We start from the raw sequence: 22129 nt of genomic DNA, 5'->3' as shown, positions 1-22129 counted from the left end.
CTGTAAGTCTTCTACGTTAGCAATCTGGTGGCGTTATACGTTCAATGTGCATTGTATTACCCCCAAAGATACGCTGGATATTTTCCACAAGTACTTATACTCTGTTCATTTTTTGTTTCTATATTTTTATTGCAAACATACGTGCAGACACCGATCTCTGGAGATGTATGCTACTTAGAGCATCTTCATACAAAAAGTACTCTGCAAGACTGGCATGATACAGTACATTGGCTAAACATAACATAGGGGAGTGCTGCATGTATCAACAACCAGAAAACTCTGGAAAAAGAAAAAAAAGATTATTGTACACTAAAACATATTACTGCATGAAGAGCCTGTGTAGCGTGTTTTGCTGAATGTGTTTGCACAACCCTCCCCGCCTCGACTGGGAGCACAGACAACAAGCCAGGGGGTGGATGGGACATGCACACGTACCCCAAGAGGGGCATGCATACAAAAACCCCTCCCGAGTCAGAGCCCATGCAAAAACATATTGGCTACAACTGTGCAGGGCGACTCCAGAGCAAGGAGCGTACCACACAGATGTTTACAGCTCAGAGTAAGGCCAGGGACAAAGCTCAGCGGGCAGAGCTCAAGGAAAAGGCTAATTTTGGGTGGGCACACGCAAACCGCGGCAGCTAAACCCCGAGCAAGGGATGCCAGTGTGACCTACGGGGCGGCTGCACCCCTCAGAGCACACAGACCCAAGGGCACACGGCTTTGGGGCACAGGGAAGCGGGTGCTCCCTCCAGAGCACGCAGCCCCCGGGGCGCACCGGCTGGGGACACACCCGGGAGGCTGCTGCACCCTCCAGAGCACCCATCCCGGGGACACAGCGGCGGGGGGGGGGGGGGGTGTAAGGGGTTGCCCTCTCCAGCGCCCCCGGGACGCAAAAGCCGGGGCGGGGGGGGGGGGGGGGGGGGGGCCGGCGCTCCCCGCCGCCGCTCAGCAGGGGGCGGGCCTCGCGCCCCGCCGCCGCGCGCCCGCCCCCCCCGCCGCCCGTCCCAACGGCCAGCGCGCGGCGGGCCGCTCACCCCCCCCCTCCCCGCCGCGCCGCCGCCGCCGCCGCCACCAGCCGACTCCCCTCAGGGGTGATGCCGACAGGGCCGCGGCGCCTCCTCCGCGCGCTCTGCAGGCCCCCCACCTTCAGGATGGGCGACTCGGCCTCCTGGCTGCCGCAGAAGGAAGAAGCGCTCCCCGGCAGGAGCCAGCGCATCCCGGTGGCAGGTAGGGACGGCCCTTCCCCGCTGCCCCCTCACCCCCGCGGCCCGCCCCGACGGCGGCGGCGGCGGGGGAGGGGGAGCGGAGACCCCCTCCGCCAGAGAGGCGGCGGCGCTCCCTCAGGCGGCCCCTGCGCGCATGCGCACAGCCCTCCCACCGGGGCGGGCGGTGTGGGCTGCGGCGCCTGCGCGCAGGGCTGCGGCGCATGCGCGGGGGTGTGTGTGGGATGTGTGTCTGTGTGTGGCGGGGGGGGGGGGCAGTGAGATGGCGGGCGGCGGGCCGTCTCTGTCAGGCGGAGGCGGGAGCATGGAGGGTGCCTGGGGAGCGCGCTTCTTTCGGGATTTGGCTGCACAGTGACGTTTCCTGTGCACTCCTGTTGTAAGAACAGGAGTTAATCGGTTGCTGGAGCAGCCAACAAGCGCATACCTGTTTTTCTCTTGGCCATATGTGAGTTTTCTGTTTAGTTTTTAGGGCCGTAGTAGTCCCATTCAGGGTTTTAAACAGATTTCCTTAGCCCTTACTTTTTCTGTTAAATAATAATACCTCAAAGTAATACCTAAGCACGGTGTGGATGTTCTAACCCGAATTTTTTGCAAAAAATAGGTTTTTAAGTTCTTACACAACAATTCTTTCAGTGATCCTCCAGTACGCCTCCTTTTTCATTTTGAGTAAATGTGTGCTGTCAGGTAAGCAAAGTGGCAACCTAGAATTCAGCAAGCAATTTTGCCTTCTGTCAGCACTCCTAGGAACTGAAAACATTGCAAGATGACTGTCATCACCATTAGATAGGAATTATAGTGGCACCTAGGTGTTCTTAACACGCGTGATCGTTCTCCCATTGTACAAGGTGTTTATATATCTTTGCTCCAGGCACCTGAGGTCCCTAACAAAGTCTGTGAACTTAGGGAAAAAAACATATTTAAACACATAAAGTACATAAATGCTGGTGGGAGAATAATAAATGGATGATGGCATAAGCCCAGTGAAAGAAGTGTTTGAGAGCATAGTAAAATCTTATATTGTATAGATGTTTGGTAAAATGCTGAAGGTAGCAAGAAGGTGGTGAAATTAAAGGTAGCAGGAAGAGTATTATGTCTGATGTGGAGAAGGTGGACTCAAAGGAGGGGTGCAGAGATGAGGTTGATGTCATTAGGGCAATGAACTCTAGAGATGATATCAAGAGTAGCACATTGCCTAGATTAAATGGGCACCTTCCTGTTGGTTGTTGATAAAAGCCTGGACAGAAGACACGCTAGGCCCATTTTATGCTCAATAGATTTATGCTGTAACTCCACAGGTAGAACAATTTTGTGCTGCTGTACAAAAAGCGTCCTCATAAGGCCAAATATGAAATTCTTTGGACATTTTTATTCTATGACTAAACGTGATATTATGTACTTAATAACAGCATGGACCTCCAGTGAATTGTGAAAGTTAAAATAAGATGTAAACTACTTTCAGAAAAGAAGGGCAATTTGAATTTTAACATTGTGTAACATTTACTCAGTAACAATTCTTTTTTTTAAATTGCTCTTAGGTTGCAGAGTCAGAGGAGTGTTGGTTGGAAGGGCGCTCCAGTTCAGCCCTGTGCCAATGCTGCGCTGCCTTCTAGTCAGAGAGTTTTTCCTCATGTCCAACGTGAATCTCTTATGGCAGAGTTTGTGGCTGCTGCCCTTCCGATACTGTCTGGTGCTGTTGAGAGGGATTTGGCTGAGTCATTCTCACTCCCTACTAAGCTGCTGTAAGATTGGCCCTTAGTTTACCTTTCACCAGCTGAAACACGCCCGGCTTCCGCGAGCTCTGTAGGTTTGTGTGCTGTAGGCTGCTGACCAACTTGACCATTGACCTTGCAGACCCTTGCTGTTCTATTAATGTTTCTCTTGAACTGAGGACCCAAAACTGGACATGGTATTCCAGGTGAATTCTTACCAGTACAGCATAGCAGAGAGGGTTTTTTCCTTACTCTGCTGTCCACGCTCCTTGTAATGCAGCTCAGTACACAGTTTGCTTTATTTGCAACGAGAGCACATTGCTAGCTCATATTTAATCTGACATCCAGCATAATCACAGGTCCTCTCCAGCAGGTCTGAGATTATCTTGCACTGGTGCAGAACTTGCACTTCTCCTTGTTGACCTTCAAGAGGTTTCTGTTGGCGTAGACCTGAAATTTTTCAAGGTCTTGTTGGACTGAAGCTCTGCTGTTTGGCATGTCTGCTCTCACTCTGTGTTTAGCGTTGCCCTCAAATTTGCTGAGCGTGTTTTCTGTCACATCATTCATGTTATTGTTTAAGATATTGAATGATATTGGCCCCAGCATCAGCCCCTGGGGTAACCTGCTACACACTAGACATCAAGATATTGATCACTGCCTTGTGAGTCTGGTCTTCCTGCCTATTTTTGACATGTCTAGTGCCTAGCAGTCTGTTCTTCAGCCAGTACTTTCTCAGCTTCCAAATGCAAATGCTGTCAGAGATGGTGTCAGGAGCCCTGCTAAAGTCAACATGTATTACATCCACTGCTTTGCCCTCATCTGCATAGCCAATCATTTCATCATAAAAGGCAACCCAGCTGGTCAAGCATGATTTGCCTTTGGTAAATATGTTGACTATTCCTGATTACTTTCCTGTTCTCTTTGTGTTTGGAAGTGATTTCTGAGGACATACTCCATGATCTTCCCTGGGACTGAGCCGAGGCTGAGCCGCCTATAGTTCCTCAATCCTCTTTTTGCCTTCCTTAAAAATGGCTGTTACTGTAGCTCATTTCTAGTCATCAGAGATCTCCCCCAGTCACCGGGATTTTTCTAGATACCATCTTATCTAGATCTGTCACCGTGTTCTGATGGTCACACCAGCGAGCTTCCTCCGCAGCCCTGGAAAAACTCCATGTGGCTCCTTGGACAAGTAACTTCTTTAAGTAGCCATAACCCATTTTTCTCCAAATTGCTGCTTTTCTTTCTGACTGTGCCAGTGCATGCAGAGGATTTGGAGCAGTCTTTGTTTCTGAAGACTTAGGCAAAAGAGGTTTTGAGTACTTTAGTCTTCTCTGTACTACTTCTAGGCTGTCTTCTGTATTCATCAATACACCCAGATTTTCTCTGAGCTGCTTTTTACTCTTGTAATTTTTGTGGAATCATTTCTTATTACTGTTTACGTCCCTAGCTAGTTTTAACTCCAGCTTTGGCCTTTCTGATTTTGTGCCTAAATGCCTAGGCAAGGCATTTTATATACCTCTTTTTTGCTTGTTATTGTTTCTACTTGTATGCTGTCTCTTTGCATGTTAGTTCACTAAGCAGCTCTATGTTTCTGATGAAGCTCCCAGTTTTTCTGCATGATGTTTTGTTCCTTATCTCTCTTAGAAAGTTTTTGTCAAAATTCAGACCACCCTGAAGGGCGCTTTCTCCCTTTGACAGCCTCTCAGGGGCTTCTACCTGGCAGTTCCCTAAATAAGCGAGAGTTTGAGCTCTGAAAGTCCAAAATGCTAAATCTGCTGTTTCCCTTTCTAGCCTTCCTTTGGATCCTGAACTCCGTCGTCTTGTGGTCACTGCAGCTCTCTGCCATCTGCTACTGCAATGCCACCAGTTCTTCCCTTCTTCTGAAGAGCCGGTCAACAACCAGCCATTATCCCTGGTGGTCCCTCTGGCACTTTTGGTATGAAATTGTCACTAGTGCAGCTTCCTGAATTGCTTGCACAATTTGATGTTACCCTCCCAGCAGATGTCTGGGAACTGAAATCTCCCAGGGGGACCAGAGCCAGCAGTCTGGAGACTTCTGCTAGCTCTTTGTGGAAAGCCTCATCCACTTTCCTCCTCTTGGTCAGGTGCTCTGTAGCAGGCCCCAGACCACACCATCTCCAGTGTTTCCCCTCTGATCTTGACTCAGAGACTCTCAGCAGACGTGACTGCAGTTTCACGCTGGAGCTCTGTGCTATCAAGGAGTTTGTTTCCGTAGAGTGCAGCTCCTCATCCTATTCTGTGCTAATCCTTCCTGCATACCCTGTTCCCATGCATGACACTGCTCAAGTTGTGTGTGCTCTGCCAGGTCTCTGATTCAGATCACATCGTAGGTCTGTGACCACACTTGGACATCTGAGTCTTCTTCTTCGTGAACCAAAGTGTGCCTTAGTGTGCAGACACTTGAGGAAAACATCTGCCAGACCTTTCTTTCAAGTGGTAACTAGCACTGATCCTAATCCAGTGACCTGAGGTGTCCATCCTGTTCATCTTCAATGGTGTTGAGGACCTGTAACTGTTTCCTAGGTGAAAGGCTGCAGAGCGTTTAGCTTCTTGTCTGTGCGGTCTCTTCGAAGATCCTGGTGATCCCCTGCTCCTCATCCCTGATGCGATATAATGTGCTCACTTCTTGCAGCTTCTTCCCTTGCGCTGCAGCGACTAGGTCTGCCAGAGCACAGCTCTCAAAGGTGAGGCTGCTGCCACTGCTGCGATCCCCATGGAGGAGCACCAGGCTCTCCCCCCGGCCTCAGACCACTCTCAGGAGTTCAGTCCGGAGGGAGGTTGCTGAAGTAACAGAGGTGTTAGCGCTGTCTGGGTCAGGGCATTGTGTCCTGGAAGGTGGTTTCAGCAACTGAGGGTTTTCTTCTGCGAGTTGCACTTCTGGGCTCTCTCTGTGCCTCCTGCACGTTGTGTTAATGGCATTGCACCTGCTTGTGCATCCTGGTCCCAGCGCTCCAAGTTCTGATGCCTTCTGGGTGTGAGGTGGGCACGAACGTCCTCTGCCCCTTGGTGGGATTCGTTGTTTGGCAGGGAACCTCTCGTGCTGAGGGTTCTTGGTCGCCATTCACAAACCTTGTGAGTACAGAGACCAGCTCAGACTGCTCCCTCCTTTGCTGCAGTCTAAAAGAGAGGAAAAGACAGCTGAGTGACAACTTCAGCTTGAAAGCTGCATTTAATCTAGTCTTGTGAAACGCTAAAGTGCATTTCTATTTCTTTGTAACTTGCTGACCATAGGATTATGTGAGACTTGACCTTGTCTGTGTAACTTTTTTTTGTTTTGTTGTAATTTAGGATCTGAGTCTAAGAAAATTATGCAGTTAAACTTTGTATATTATACAGATTTCTGTGAAGTGACTGGAAGTAGTTGGTTTGTGATACAAAGGATTCTGTTTGTAGAAGTCCGTTAAATGGGGATAAAATACCATACTGTGAGCTGAAAACAACACAAACATTAGTAAGCTTCACTTATTCTTTTTGTAATCAAGTTGGATTTATCTGATTTTCAACAAATTTCATAATCTGGGAGTTTGTAGTGCTGTTTTCTTTCCTTGCAGTAGAGCTGCTGCATTCATTTTTGAAAATTATTTCTTTCAGATGATTTCTGTATAATGGTGCAATATGATGTCGTGCTTTATAGTAAAATCACATATTATTTATTGCTTCTAGCTTTCCAGTATAACTCTAGTTGTCAAGATTAATTTTAGTTACATTACTGTTGAAACATGGCTGTGTTTTAGGAATATGTGAGTATATATTGCTTACACTTTAATTGACTATTTTATTTTATGATAGTGGTAGGAGCACTAGTCAAGGAGTCCTAATGATGTAGAGGGAACCTCCTGTGCAAGACATCGTGTAATAACACATATATATATATATATACATACACGCACGTTTTTTTTTCTGCTAGATAGCCTGAGATAGGAGAGTATAGTAAATTGAAAGAATGTTTTGTCCCACTGGTCCCAATGAGTAGTGTCAGGAAGTATCTTCTCTCTCTCTGTGGTCTCAGCTATGTTCCTAGCAGAGGTACTTAGATTGTAACATACACATCTGTGGTGGGTTAACTTTTTTGAGGCAGTAAAGGTACAACTCATGGGTAGACAGTCTTATGATTATTTAAACCTGTTAAGTCTCTTAGCTTTATATTTATAGATTAATAGAGCAATAATTACAAATGTGGAGGAGATCATGGTGAACTTTAGTCTGACCTTCTGTATAAAAAAGAGCACAGCATATCCATGAATTAATTCTTGCTTGAATCAGATCATGCTCTTTGAACAAAACATTGATTAAAAATGTCGTTTGACAGAGGATCCACTGCAAAATTTCATAAATTGTTGCAATGTTTCATAACTCTCTTCATTAAAAAGGTGTGTATTTTGAATCACTTTGTTATGTTTCAACTTCCAACCATTGCAGCCTGTTACAGTTTTCTTCGTGAAGATGAAAACCACGGTAGTATGTGTTTTCTGTTTTTCATGACGTATGTTTAGATCATAATTAAATTGCTGGTAAAAAAGCAAAGACTTTAACCAGACATAAACCAATCAAAGTGAATTTTTATTCTGTCAGCAGAAGGCACATTTTCAATCATTTATTAGTTTTTTTTTTCTTTTCCTTAGACTGCCGTGAATTACTTAAGGTCTTCCTTGAGTTTTGGATATCGGGAGTAGACACAGGATTTTACTAGTGATAGTGTTAGTGTCACCTGCAGTCTTGTTCCTTCTCAATATTTTCCTGTTTGTGTACCGAAGGATAACTAACATTTTGGGTTCAAGTGTTGCACTCAGAGCTTTGTGTTTAAGTGATCATCTCCTGCATACCTAAGAGCTTTTCAAGTCATTGGTATAGTGTCTGATTCTATTTTTAACTTTATGAATTGATCTGCATTTGCTTCAACTATTTGATTTAATTCCAAGTCTGTATATTTTACATTAAATTCATACAACAGTGAATTTCAGTTCTATGTGGAATTAGTACTTCAACTTGACATACTGAACTCAAGAAAAAGTTGCACTGAATGTTTTTGCTGAGACATCTGGAGAAGAATGTGGCTAGTGAGCATAGGAAATTGAGGTTTTGATAGGTTTCTAGTCTCACCCTCATTGTTTTATTATTACTGTCTTCAGATGTAGCAGGAATATTTCAGCTTTAGTTGCCTTGATATTGTTAAAACAAATACATGATCTTTGAGTGAAAGGGTCGCTCTGCCTAAATTCAGTTAAGCTGGGACATGGTGCTCAGGGGGATCTTATCAATGTGTATAAATAACTGATGAGAAGGAGCAAAGGAAATGGAGACAGACTCTTCTCAGTGGTGCCCCGTGGATGGACAGGAGGCAACAAGCACAAACTGAAACGCAGGAAATTCCATTTCAACATAAGAAGAAATCTTTTTTTTTCTCTGAGGTTGTTTGAACAGTGGAACAGGTTGCCCAGAGAAGTTGTAGCTTCTCCATCCTTGGAGATAGTCAAAACCTGACAGGACACAGTACTGAGCAACCTGCTCTAGCTGACCTGGCTCTGAGCAGGGGGGTTGGACTAGGTTATCTCCAGAGGTCCCTGCTGACTTCAGCTGTGCTGCGATTCTGTAAATCCTCTTAGCTGTAGCTGTGGTGGTAGCAGCAGTCTCCATCTTTTCTAGGATACTCCAGCAGTTATAGAATTCCCTCAGGATCTTGATGATGCTCCTCTGTCGGGAGGCTGAAATGACGTCCTAAGCAGATATATCAAAATAACCAGCCAAAGCATACCTGGGATGATGGTACTTTGTAAAGTGACTGCAGGAGGCCGGAGCCAGGCACTCAAGTCTGCTCTCTTTTTGGCCACACTACTTTTGCATTTCTGCATGTGTAACAGTCTGACCCATTGCAGAGTGGGACATGCTGTCAGTCTTGCAGGATACTCTGAGTCCAAGTGGTTAGAATATACTTCTGAAATGTGTTTCAGTTTTCCCCAGGCTGAGTGGAGATATGTCAGTTTTTTCTAAAGTTCCTAGAGAATGTACTGAAGTTTTACAACAGGGATCACTTGCTCTTGCTTCAGAGACACACTTCCTTCCGTTCAATTTATGCAGAACATAAACAGGTATTCTATGGGAACTGCTTTACTCTTCCTGTTCTGTCCCCTGCCTGCTGAAGTAGCACTTGCTTTTCACAGGGTATAGACAGATTGGATTCCACCCCAATTGACTGTATATGCATGAAGAATAGTAAGCCTTATATTCTTACAGGATGTTTATTTCACAGGAGATTTTTAAATGAGGTGATTTTAGGTATTCTATGTCTCGTTAGGAGTCATTTAGTTGATTTCTAATGTTGTCTTTCATTGGACGTCTTTTGAAGCTTAATAGTTTCCAAACACAGTAAAAATAAATGAACATTCGCAAGCAGAACTAACCCTTTAAATTGTTTTCCTTCTATACCTGTTAGTTTTAGTGGAATTTCTGTCCATGCTAATCTTTTTTACCATTATTAAAACACTGAACAGAAATTATTGTGGTCAAACTAGTGGCCTGCGGTCTGGTACTTTCAGTTGTCTCATCCCCTGCCCTTGGAGGAGGTTGCTGACTGGACTGTGTATGCTGCCATGGGCACATGGAAAGGTGCTAGGGCTAAAAGACCGTAACTTTTCTTATGCATGCTCATGGCCTGGTACAAAGACTTCCCAGTGGAATTTGATCCCTGTGGGCATGGGATCATCCAGTAATTTTCTCAACAGTTAGTGAATCTGTGTTGTCATTACAGTTTAAATTATGCTGACTTGTAATGATACGGGGGCATTGCACTGACAAAGCGTACTGGATATTACTGAGTTGTGATCATTGAATAACTTATTCTTAAATCATCAGTACTTTCCTACGCAGGGTGAATGGCAAAATGGAGAACTGCTGAATGGGACAGCCTGATCCCTTGATACTTGTGAATTAGTATGTCATGGAAATCTGCATGTTTTTGTAGCCTCTTTGTACTGTGCAGAATTAGGGAAAAAATCTGGTACCTTATGCTTATTCTGTGCCTAAATATGTATGCAGTGTTAGGTTGAGAAGTTTTAAACAGATTTTCCCTGATATTCGGACAGTTTGCCGAACTGTGCAAGGCACAAGATTTTGCAATAGAATTGCAAACTAAAATGTAAGCTTAATGTTTTCTAAGATATTTTTTCAGTAGACTATAAGGAACAAAATGAAAAATATTAGATATTTTTTCCTTTAATGATTAAAAAAGTTTGTTAATCATGAGCAAATATAAAACTTCTTTTCAGACATGAATTTAATATCACTATATTGTAGGTCTAAAATAGAGATTCTTGAGTGAGATTATGACTCAGAACAAAACCTACAAAGGAAATACAGTTTCTCTTAAGCTTTAGAAGGATTAATTTCTTAAAGTTTTCCACCATTTATTTACCTGATACAGTGTTTTACATAAAGACTTAACTAGTTACCCATTTTTACTGAAGTTTATATGGAATATGGGCCAAAAAATGTGAGATCTGACTTCCATTGAAATACAATTCAGGAGCATGTTGAGTAGCAGTGTCATATGTGGTCTAGTGTTTCTCAAATTTCAATTTACCTTTCTAATTCAGAAGAGTTAATTGCTTATTTCTTCATTCTAAGAGAGGATCTTTGCCTCAAATACACTCAAGCCATCAATTTCCATAAATTATTAAATTTCATTACAGTTTCACTGCCTATGCCGAGATTCAAATCGGAAAGGATGTAAAGCAGAGTATGTTTCTTTGCTGAAGCACCTCACCTCCAGTAATTGTTTATTATGTGAAAGACAACTTCTGAAATTTGTGGTTACAACATCTTTACAAGTAGGTGTGAGATGAATTTGCCTGGAAATCCTGTCTGTACTAACATGCCATGGCTTTTTCTCTTTCTCTCTCTCTTTTTTTTTTTTTTTTGCACCTTGTCAGGTATTTATATCTAAACACTAAACAGCTCATTTTCAAGCCAAGTGTACAACTATAAATATTGTACTGTCATTGGAAAAACAAGAATTACTTTTTAACCACCCATTACATTTACATTTTGGAAGGTGTTGCAGGGAGAAGCAAAGGTTAAGTCAATCTAAGGAGATTTTTTTGTTGTTTGTATGTGCTTTTTGCTCTTGGCAGCTGGAAAACAACAACAAAAAGGAAGTTAGCATGCACACACGATGCTTGATAGATTAAAAGCATACAGGAAATATGTTTACAGAGCTGCCCATCCAGCTGTCAAACACTGCTCCCAAGGTAACACCACCCTGATGAAAAAACCCTGCACTGCCTTATCACCTCTAACTCCATTGCAATAGAAAGGGCTATGTCATTCATCACTAAGCCCTCTCCAAAAAAATATAAAATAAAAAAATCTCTTGTTTGAGTCCCTGGAGTTCCTGGTGAACTACTTAGCATGCCGCTCACAGTCGGATGTGTGCGCTGGCATGAAGCAGCGCTGCACAAAGCTGTACCCCCAGGACTGCGGCGGGGCGGGTGCGGAGGAAGCTCTCCCCGGGGTTTCTCCTGGCAACAGCACGGGTTGCTGGGAAACAGAATTACTTAAATGGGGAGAAACTTTACCCAACTGGCAGCCTCTTGAATGCAAATAAGGCTTCAAGGAGACTCCTCTTGCTGATACCGTAATTTCCCTCTCCGAAATGAAAAATGAATCCAGAGGTTCTTTATTCAGAGGATTATGTGTGGATGCTGCTCTGAGGAATCATTCAAAGTTGTGTAATAAAAGAGGATAATTATTTCTAGTAAAAGGTAGCAGTGTGGTACACAGGATTCAATAGCTTCTCATTGCTGCCGTTTTGAAAAGGGATGTAATGTCTGAATTTGCCAAATTTGTGTTGTTAAATAAACCTGTCAGTTATGAGAATTAAACACAAGGGTTATATTTACACAGGTTATTTTTTTCGCTAGAGAATATTTTGTATTATTTTGTGTGAGTCCTGGGATACATTGGACTTCTAATTGTGTACATTTATCTTTAGTGCAATTATTGCGTGAATGACATTGACTTGACATTTAGGTAATGTTGTGATTTTGATTCAGAAAATAAGAAGGTTGAGAGAAACATCTCACTTTCTTCACTTGGATTCCATGCTACTGTTTAAAAGCTTTTTGTGCTTGGATGCTAAAGATCTGTGGTGCCAGCGATGTCTTCAGTTGTGTCTGTGTAGCTCAACAAATGTTCTTCTTTTTCAATATGATATTTGGCTGACTTCATCATAGTCACACTTGCACAAAGTTAGCATATATGGGGAAGACTAAGTTGGTTTTAAATGATGGGCTGTTGCAGTTATTCACATACAAGTAGGCATTGCTAAAATACCGTGTAGTAGATCAGGTTGCACCCTGGATCGCACGTGTGCCTCTAAAGCTCATTTGGTGAATGTATATCACAGGTAGAGACATGGGATTAGGTTGCCCATTGCTCCTTCTCTTTCCACACCAGATAGGGGAGTATGGGCAAAAAACCCTTGTTGTGGCTTTACATTGTAACAGGTACAGAGCTGGGGTAGAGCACTGGAAGGGACTGTACGTATTGTTGAATTGCTGCTGCAAGTACTGCTGCAACAATACACAGAGTTACGCTTTTATAGGTAAAACAGGCACTTGTGTGTTTAATTAATCACACGGTGAATGTCAAAAGACATTTAAACCAGGTGAATAGTGCCTCCAAAATGCCTCTTTCTTCCACTGGCTGCAAGGGCAGCGTCCACTGACCAGCTCAGATGGAGGCATCTGTGTTATAACCAGCTAAAGCGTGATGACATGAATCCTGTCTTTGCTATCTTAGGCAACTGTAGAATCACAGAATGGTTTGGGTTGGAAGGGACCTCCAAAGGTCATCTGGTCCAGCTCTCCTGCAATGAGCAGGGACGTCTTCAACTCGATCAGGTTGCTCAGAGCCCCATCCAACCTGACCTTGAATGTTTCCAGGGATGGGGCATCTGCCACCTCTCTGGGCAACCTGTGCCAGTGTTTCACCGCCCTCAGTGTAAAAAATTTCTTCCTTATATCTAGTCTAAATCTACCCTCCTTTAGTTTAAAACCATTACCCCTTGTCCTGTTGCTACGGGCCCTGCTAAAAAGGTTGTCCTCATCTTTCTTATAAGCTTCTTAAGTATTGAAAGGCCGCAATAAGGTCTCCCTGGAGCTTCTCTTCTCCAGGCTGAACAACCCCAACTCTCTCAGCCTTTCCTCATAAGAGAGATGTTCCAGCCCTCTGACCGTTTTTGTGGCCCTAACCAGATGATAGTGCACAATCTTCCATGGGCCTATTGACTTGTATTTCAATTATGTAGCTGTTTGATGGTTAAATCATCGACACATCTGTCCCAGTCTTCCATTTTGAAGGGTTTTCCAGGAGTGAACCGCTTTGACTATTTATAATGTTCTTTTAATTTTGACCCTATTTATTGCTCCTCTTCTCTCTTTTTGAGTCTACATAGTCATTGAGCATCTATCCATTTTCTTTTATTTCCTTGGTGAGAGGAGAGAGAGAGTGGTCCCATGCCACCTTCTCCTGTGTTCTGGTAAAGAGTAAAGCTGTTTTAATCACTGTCAAGCAGCATAAGCAGCTGGTCAGAAGAGGTGATTATCCCGCTGTGCACAGTGTTGGTGCAGCCTCACCTTGAATACTGTGTGCAGTTCTGGGCCCCACAATTTAAGAAGGGTGTGAAGGTCCTTGAATGTGTCCAGAGAAGGGCAACAAAGCTGGTGAAAGGGCTGGAAGGAATGTCCTATAAGGAGCGGCTAAGGACTTTGGGCTTGGCTAGTTTGGAGAAAAGGAGGCTCAAGGGCGACCTCGTTGCTCTCTACAGCTTCCTGAGGAGGGGAAGTGGAGAGGGAGGTGATGATCTCTTCTCCCTGGTATCGAGTGTTAGAACGCATGGGAATGGTTCAAAGCAAAATGGTGTGCCAGAGGAGGTTTAGACTGGACATTAGGAAGCATTTCTTTACCGAGAGGGTGGTCAAACACTGGAACAGGCTTCCTGGAGAGGTGGTCGATGCCCCAAGCCTGTCAGTGCTTAAGAGGCATTTGGACAATGCCCTTAACAACATGCTTTAACTTTTGGTCAGCCCTGAATTGGTCAGGCAGTTGGACTAGATGATTGTTGTAGGTCCCTTCCAACTGAAAAGGTTTATTCTATTTTATTCTTCTCATAAAATAGGTTACTTTTCAAAAAATATATCATAATCATACTTTTCAGCGTGGTAGAGCTCTGTTATATATGGTATTCTTAAAGAAAAGGGTAACTGCTATGGAGACTCATTCAAACTAGACAAGATCATGATTTACGTTATGGTTACGTGAACAGATTAGCTCAGTGTAAGCCAGGTGTGGATTTATAGCATAATAACTACTCCAGGTAACTGCCTACATGGATGCCTTTGTTGTGCAGTGAACGCAAAGTAATCTGTCTTGGTTTCATTGAAAAGTAAGCTATGTTGCATTTACTCCAGGGTAAAAAAGTGCCATTACCTCAACGAGATGCTCTAATATGTTGAGAATTTTGTTTATGTGAATCATTTTTACCTTCTCTGTTTTTTCCCAGAACAGCAAACCCAAAATTAATTGAGGGAATAACGTTATTTAATGACCTATCCTTGTAGTTGGTATTCATTGTAAAGTCTTGAAATTTTTTTCTTGCCCAAAGAGTTATTCTGGTTGCCCTGAGTCAAAAACTGTCTTTTTTTTTTTTTTTTTTTACTCACTTCATCAAATGCCAGTTCACAGAATCATAAATTTTTTCCTTCTTTTCTTTGATTTTCTTGGTTAATGTTCATATGCAACATTTTCAGTAATAAAGAAAAGAATTTCCAAAGTCAGGTTATGCTAAATGAGAGTTAAGTTGTTCACACATGGAACTGTAGAGGTGCAGCAGCTTTAGTTCCCTCAGAACCCTCAGGAAGTGCAATACTAAAACTCTTCATACTTTAGTTGATTTGAAAGAAGATAAGTGCAGAATAGACCTTACATTAGGTTACCACAAGGCAGATTTAAGGTTGTTTGAATATTTTACCTATTAACCTCTGTGTCTTAGTCCTTTCGTGTTTCTTTGATGTGTAGTATTTACTTTGAATTTTTTTGGCTTAAAAAGCTTCTGTGGTTTAATTAATGTCTTCCTGTGAAATTTATACTGTCAAATTACAGTGCTGTACGTTGCCTTAACTTCAGTTTTATGTAATTCTTATTAAATTTAGTTTTACTTTGCGACCATTGAATTATTTGGCTTGTAATTTGTTGTGTGATAGGCATTGCTTTATCTTTGCATGCTAGTGTTTTATTTATTATGTGTAGAATTCCAATGGTATGGATACGTTTGTATATTGCTCTTATTTTGTTACTTGCAAATTTTTATGATACATATGAAACTTGCATTTAAATTTCTAGTACAATTAAAATAATACACATAAATAAGTCCTTATTTCAAATAAGATAACACGTGCAATATATAATGGTTTATTGCAGTTTCTTCTGTATTGCTCATAGTTAATTCCTGTTGCAGATATACAAAATTGGAGTTAGTGGTATTTCATCCACCTGGGTGAAGAGATTATTTCGGTCTTAGTTTTGAAGATAGGTTCTTATTTTCTGTTGAGAAATGTGGCCAAATAGATTATATCTGTATTTTTACTGTAGTTTGGGCTTGATTTTTCAGGAATTTGACCTTCCAGGAGCCTCCAAAGACATTTTAAGGACTGCCCAAATTTCAGGGATGGCTGAGAAGCAGAACTCTGGTGGAACTACTTTTTTTGGTGTCCCTCAATGTGAGACAGAAAGCTCTCATCTTGAGCATGTACGCTCTGTTTGGGGGTAGAGATTTGGTGCCTGAGACACTGGCTGATAACTTCTGCTAGGAACCCAGTGAGAAAGTAGAGGTATTGTGCAAGGGATGCTTGTTCTGATTAGACAATAGAAGTGCTCATAGAAGGCAGCAAAAGCATGTCACATCCTGGACTACTGCTCTGTAATCAGAAAACACCCGACTACCATTGTGGGATGTTCGATATTTTCCACAAACCGTAGCCAACTCTGGCCGTTGGGTAGGAGAAATGTTTCAGTATTGCACCCTTGCTCTCAAAAGGGAAGCGCAGGTTGGTTCTTGTTAATGGCAGCGCTGGCCTGTCTGCTTTCATTGAGGCATAATCTGGATGATGTTGATGTTTCTCTGGAAGTCTTTCTGTTTCTGTCATTCCCCATTCATCTTTTACTATTTACAGACTCAGAAATGCACTTTTTGGTTCATCAAACATTAAACTCCTGAAAATTTCATCCCAGAACCTGGTTATAAATCTGTGGCTACTTCAGTCAATGCACAGCCCACTCCTACAGCAGAAGTCAGGGAGGACAGTTGTTGATTAGCTAGCAGGCTGGATGAGGAAGGAAAGGGATGACTCCAGACAGTCCTTGGAGACAGCAAACCAGAATGCAGAAACAGGGACTGGTACTTGCTGTATTGCAGAGTAGGATCATAGGATAATCCAAGTTGGAAGGGACTTTGGGAGATCATTGATTTATGAGATCAGTAGATTGACAGCTGATCTACTGGTCTTGTAGAGAAAATGTCTGTAATCATCTGCTACTTTCAAATGTTGAGCTTACATTTTAAAAAAGGACAAAATACTAAGTTATGGAATCAGTGGATGATTTCCTGGTATGTTTTAGCAAACTGCAATAAGATTTTTTCTAAGATTATCGGAAGCAAAGTAACTGCACCAGAGATAACATTACAATATGTAGGGTCTATGGGGGCTATTTATGTTACTTGCTTTCTTTTGTTTATGTTCTTCCTTACGGATTCTCCTTCTTACCTAAACAGGGATGTGCGAATCTACTTTTGCACTTACTGAGGTTGACCTGATGTGTGATGGGCAGCAGAAATGAAATCTCATCTTAAAGAGGTTGCACTCAGACAACTTTTAATAAAATAAACTGCTCACAGAGTAATAATGCTTAATTTTAGTAGTACCTTGAGTGACAATTTTCAAAGTTACTACTCAGAAAGGGAACAGGAAAGAGAAGAAATTAGCAGGCAAACCAAATGTAGAGGGTGGATTCTTAAGCAGAATGTACCAATATGTCTTCATATGAAGAAAAGTATCAATAAGATGACCAGAGGTATGTTTACAGTTGTTTCTTCTTTAAGATACTAATTTCAGAACTTAGCTAGTGATCTTTTCTCTTTTCTTTTGAGTGATTCTGGGATTTTCTGACCCTCCTCCTATTTTTTATCATTTCTCCCATAAATCCAATCATAAATTCAGTGATTTGAGTATAATTGCTCTGGAGTGCAGCTGCAACTTCTGAAATTAAGCAGTAGGACCAAGAGAATATCTGTTTGCCATGTTCACTTCTTCGGAACTGAAAAGCGTCTTATGTTGTTGGCAGCTGAACATGATTCCTGCTTAAAACACTGTGTTGAGCAGTGAAGGGATTTGGGGTAGGACCTTACACCTTGTAGCTTACTGTTGAGTGGGTTAATGCATTTGTTTTCTTACCAAGTTGTCTAAATTTCTTGCTATTTGATTTAATTTGGTCCCTTGTGCCATTCTTTGTCCTCAATTTGCTTTTCAAACTACCTGAAAGATGTTCTCTTTTACTGGAGTAGGATACCATCCCACTCAGGAAAAGCTGGATTCAGACTCTAACACTGAGTACCCAGCGTGGGCATTGCAGGCTGTTTCTGTGCCAGTAAATTGGACTGTATCGGGGCTCTGGCTCTGTAGATGTAGATGATGCAGATCATCTCTGTTAAATTGTTAGAGAGATCCTGGGTCTGCCTTTGCCCTCGTCAACCGGTACGTTCCTCTGAAATTCCTAGACATGGTTCAGGAGTTAGCATGAATCGGGAACTGTTCCGAGTCGACAGTTTGACGCAGCCATCCTTTTTCGGAGCGTACAAGTATGGTGTGGCTGTGCCTGGGCTGTTGGCACAGGGAGCTGCTGTCACAAAGTAGCCATCAGGAGGACTTGGGTGTCTCTCCAGTCTTTGGTGGTGTGGAAGTGCAGACTTTCAGACTTGCCCTCTTGCATTTAAATGACTAAATTTCTCCTTAAGTCCTCATTAAGGAGTCATCCTTGTGTTAAGCATTTCACACACCAATTAAGGCCTACTCAGTGTTTGATTTAATTTACAACAATTAAAAGCAAGCTTTTTGAATGAGAGAGAAAAAAAAATCATCAAATATGTATCCTATATGTGTGGATATCTGTGCACAGACATTCCTGGCTACTACTGTTGTAAAAATATTATTAAGTATAATGGAAGTGGAAAATGAGTAAAAAGTTGCACTCTCTGGGCTGATGACTGGATGCAAATGAGGAGTTCTGAGATATTAAACTCTGTAGAACCGTTTAAAATATTTAATTTGTGAAAATTTAATTGTTGAAGAGAATGTTGAACACAAAGCACTTTGTACCTGAATTTTGCAATAAAGCCCTTGCTCAGTGCGAAACAAAGAATATGTTCGTATTCCTGACACATGGACTGACAATTATGAGAAGGTAATCTGACCATATTTTGGATAAATTCTCTTTCTTAGTTATTTGATTTTTCAAAGCCTCCTCTTTCATAATCACTGAAGATATTTGAGAGTTTCTATCCACTTCATCACAAGTCTGTTTTCACTCTACCCAAGTTAACTGTAAGTGGATTCCATTATGAGTAACTACTTCTACCTAAAGTGCTATGCATATATTTTTCATGTTGCATGCTGTAATCGCTTTTCTAAATGACAGTCCCAAATGCCTGTGAAGCTGGGTTCCTAACATTTTGATTTTTGTAAGTATCTGTTTTTCTCCTGAGATCTAAAAGGAAATTATAAGCAGTTAAGGGTACAAATGATGTTTAAACTTCCCTTTGGCGCTTTATATATATAATGTATGTATCTAAAGTGTTCTGGGTGGCACTGGCCGAAGAGAATGGGAAAACATTTTAACCTATGAATGCAAATTCTGTTTGATATACTCAGAAAAACAGCTGGTCCTCAAAACACTGAAGAAGAACACATTCAGTGAAGATTGACCCGTGTATTTTGCAATTTCAAATTGGGGCGTCATGCCAGCAGATGATGAGTAGTTGAAGTATATTCCCACAGTGGAATATTTAGGAAGTTGTTGACAGCTTCCCATGGAGTTTGGACTTGCAATTTGTTTGCCTTGCAAAGCTGGAGAACTCCACTCAACAGCGTGACAGTGTGCCAGCCTTAAAGCCACCGCACTGCGGCATAGTTCAGGCATGCAGATTTGCTGCTTTCATTTTCAGCTGGATTCAGCTGGAAAAATCCATTTCTGGTGCTAATCCTTTTCCACAGCATCGCTCGACTATCGCAGCCTCCCACGGAAAAGGCCACAGTCACGCATACATTATGTTGTCAGAATGATAAATGAAGGTGGTAAGTGGTCAGCTGCCAGGGAAAAGACAGTCCATCCGGTAGCAAAGTTAATTGGGTGTATACACAACTATGCAAAACGAGCTGTCATAGGTGGTCGCTGCTAGGGACATCTCATCAGTCTATTGATCGGTCACCCTGGGAGTCTGAGGGACCTGAGGTGCATGCTGGAGGTCCTTGCAGATCTAGTCCTTCATGTTCAGATTGTTCATGCATTTATAGGCCTTTATTCTTCTTTTCTTGTATATTTTTTTCCATTTTTGTGGTTGAATCTGGAATGTCCACTTCAGCTGTGGCTATCTTCCTTTGCTTCTTTGTGTGGCTGCAATATTCCTTGTTTTTTTGCCTTTTCAACCGTATTTCTCTCAGTATTCATTCTCCTTTAATATTGGTCTCTATGTCATAGCTACATTCACTCACTTATGGGTTCTTAGAGCTTCACCAGTGTTTGGCTATTTAATAATAAATGAAAAACAGAAAAGTGGAGAGTCATTAGGCAATTCATTGTCATCATCTCTCTGTAAGAACAGCCCAGGTAAAAGTAGCCTTTTTTCTGTCACGTAATGTACTTTCACCCTTTAATAATAAATCAACAAAGCATCTGGCTCCAAAATTAGACTGCTAAAAAACCTCTGGCTTGTTCTCAGAGGAATTGGCTTCACTTATCTCTAATGGGAATGGCCAGAAATGATAACAGGAGTGTGACAGGAGAAAGGCTAATAGGGTTAGCTCTGACATGACAAACATGCCATGTTAAGAATGTGTTTATTCTTAAGAATAAAATGTTTTGGGGAATGCCATGCGCATGCTGCTTTTGAGCAATATTCTCAATCAGGTGGTCAGGATGGAGTGTTACACAGCTTTCATTGATCCATAGCACTTAGGTGTTCTGTCAAGGAAGACAGAGAGGGAAATGAGAGGTATACCTGACATTAAAGTTTTAAAAGTAGCTATTTGGGGTTAAAGTGTCTTCATGAGTTTTCTAATGGATAAAGGCCCTCTTATGTGTACAAATACTTGTTAACATTTGTAGTTTATATTATCTGTATTTAGGCACGCATTTACTGTGTTTCATGAGAAAATGTAGACCTGTAAGTGTTTTTGCGTTTTGTACATCATTCTCTTGTGTTAGTTCTTCTCATAAAACTTGCCTGGTAGATTTGCCTTCCCTGCAAGCGAAGAAAATAAGCTGTGGTTATGTGGAAGGAGAGCCAGTCTTGTAGGTGACTTCTGCATTAGATTCCAAATCTAGTAGCTTGAATGAATGAATTACTTCTATTCCTAAGTTTTCCACTTGTGAGATGGGAAATCATGCTCATTTGACAGGTATACTAGGACAGGTATCCAGGTATACTACTTTTGTGAGACACGGGTGCATTTGAGTGAGATGGAAAAATATATGAATAAAGGGATCTTGAGAAAAGGCAGGATAAGAAGACATCAGGAGGCTTTCGTCGGGAGAATTTTAAATGAACAAATTGTAGGGTAGGGGCATCAAGGTGAAATATATAAAAGATGGAAAAAAGAATTCAAATTGACTGATGACCAAGGCACAGATAAATATTAATTTTTTCCTAATTCATAAAAGAAAGATCACAGTGATATCTAAGATATTGCAAAAGAATATATTTGTGGATTTTTCTATAAGCATGGGGATGTAGATGGTGTTGAAGGACAGACCTACATGTAGTTCTGTAATGGTAAACCCGTCAACAACAAAGATGGTCAAATTTGGACTAGAGATGGATAGGAGAATACTTGGAGAGAAGGACGAAGAACTCAACTCTTTTTATATTTTGTGCATTGGAAGAAAATAACATCAAAGAAATATCAGGAGGATAGCTGGAGATATGAGAATGTTCAAGAGAAAAAAGTTAGAGTCAAAAAGTACTTTATAGAGTTACTAATACAGAGCCTGATGTCGTTAGAGTGGGTCAAGTTACCTGAGATTTGAGTACTGGACTGTTGCAGCCTCCCATGGAAAAGGCCATAGTCTTAGTGCAAGAAGGAAAGAGGGAAGGATTGACATCGGAACTGTGGGAGACCCAGACGACAATAAGGAGAAAAGCAAATTGGAGAAGCTAGTGGGGGAGTAAGGTGAAAAACAGGCAGAGAACGTGAAAAAAAGTCCTGAAACACAAGGTGTGGAGAAAGTTTTGTATTTTCTTCCTATCTGGAGGATATTGGATAAAGTGGGACACTAGATTGATGTGGGCTGGAAACTTATTTATGGGAAGGAGGAGAAATTGGTTGCATTGAAAGATTTTGATAGCTCAAATTGGAGGAAGATGTGTCTTGGAAGCTGTCACTGAGGGTGGTGTAAGCAATTTCAGTGGAGTGGAGCAGAACTGCAATTACAGAGTCTGTAAGAGAAGAGAGAGGAAATTAGGAGAGCTACAGTAAACTACACATTTGAAAAAAATGCTTTAAGACAGGAAGAGTGTAGTCATTTCTGCAAATGAGATCCACTGTATTTGGAGAAGTGTATATTGAGAGATAAAATGGGGCTCTTCATCCTATTAGCAAGGCTCTTCTTTTCAGGAAAACGTTTCGCTGCTAGGGAATATATTTGTTTTTCCTGCCTTACTTTCAGTAAGAGTAATGAAGGAATAGTTAAAATTGTTCATCTCTGTTGGAATTATATATTTTTTTGGAATCAGGTTAGGAAAGCCAAAGCCCTGATAGAATTAAATCTGGCCAGGGATGTCAAAGGCAACAAGAAAAGCTTCTATAGGTACGTCAGTGATAAAAGGAAGACTAGGGAAAATGTGGGCCCTCT

General features: G+C 41.9%; 1 protein-coding gene across 1 annotated transcript in view; it reads left to right on the top strand.

Annotated features, from left to right (window-relative positions):
• Window positions 1–1114: 1114 nt before the first annotated feature.
• MSRA (methionine sulfoxide reductase A) overlaps window positions 1115–22129 on the top strand; it is a 300168-nt gene continuing 279153 nt past the window's right edge. The window contains exon 1 of the mRNA XM_050893801.1: window positions 1115–1227. Coding sequence (XP_050749758.1) covers window positions 1152–1227 — 76 coding nt within the window. The 5' untranslated portion in view covers window positions 1115–1151. The remainder of the gene's footprint in view (window positions 1228–22129) is intronic.

This window comes from Gymnogyps californianus, chromosome 3 (assembly GCF_018139145.2).
Source record: "Gymnogyps californianus isolate 813 chromosome 3, ASM1813914v2, whole genome shotgun sequence".
Taxonomy (NCBI): Eukaryota; Metazoa; Chordata; class Aves; order Accipitriformes; family Cathartidae; genus Gymnogyps; species Gymnogyps californianus.
This window is presented reverse-complemented; position numbering and strand designations above follow the sequence as displayed.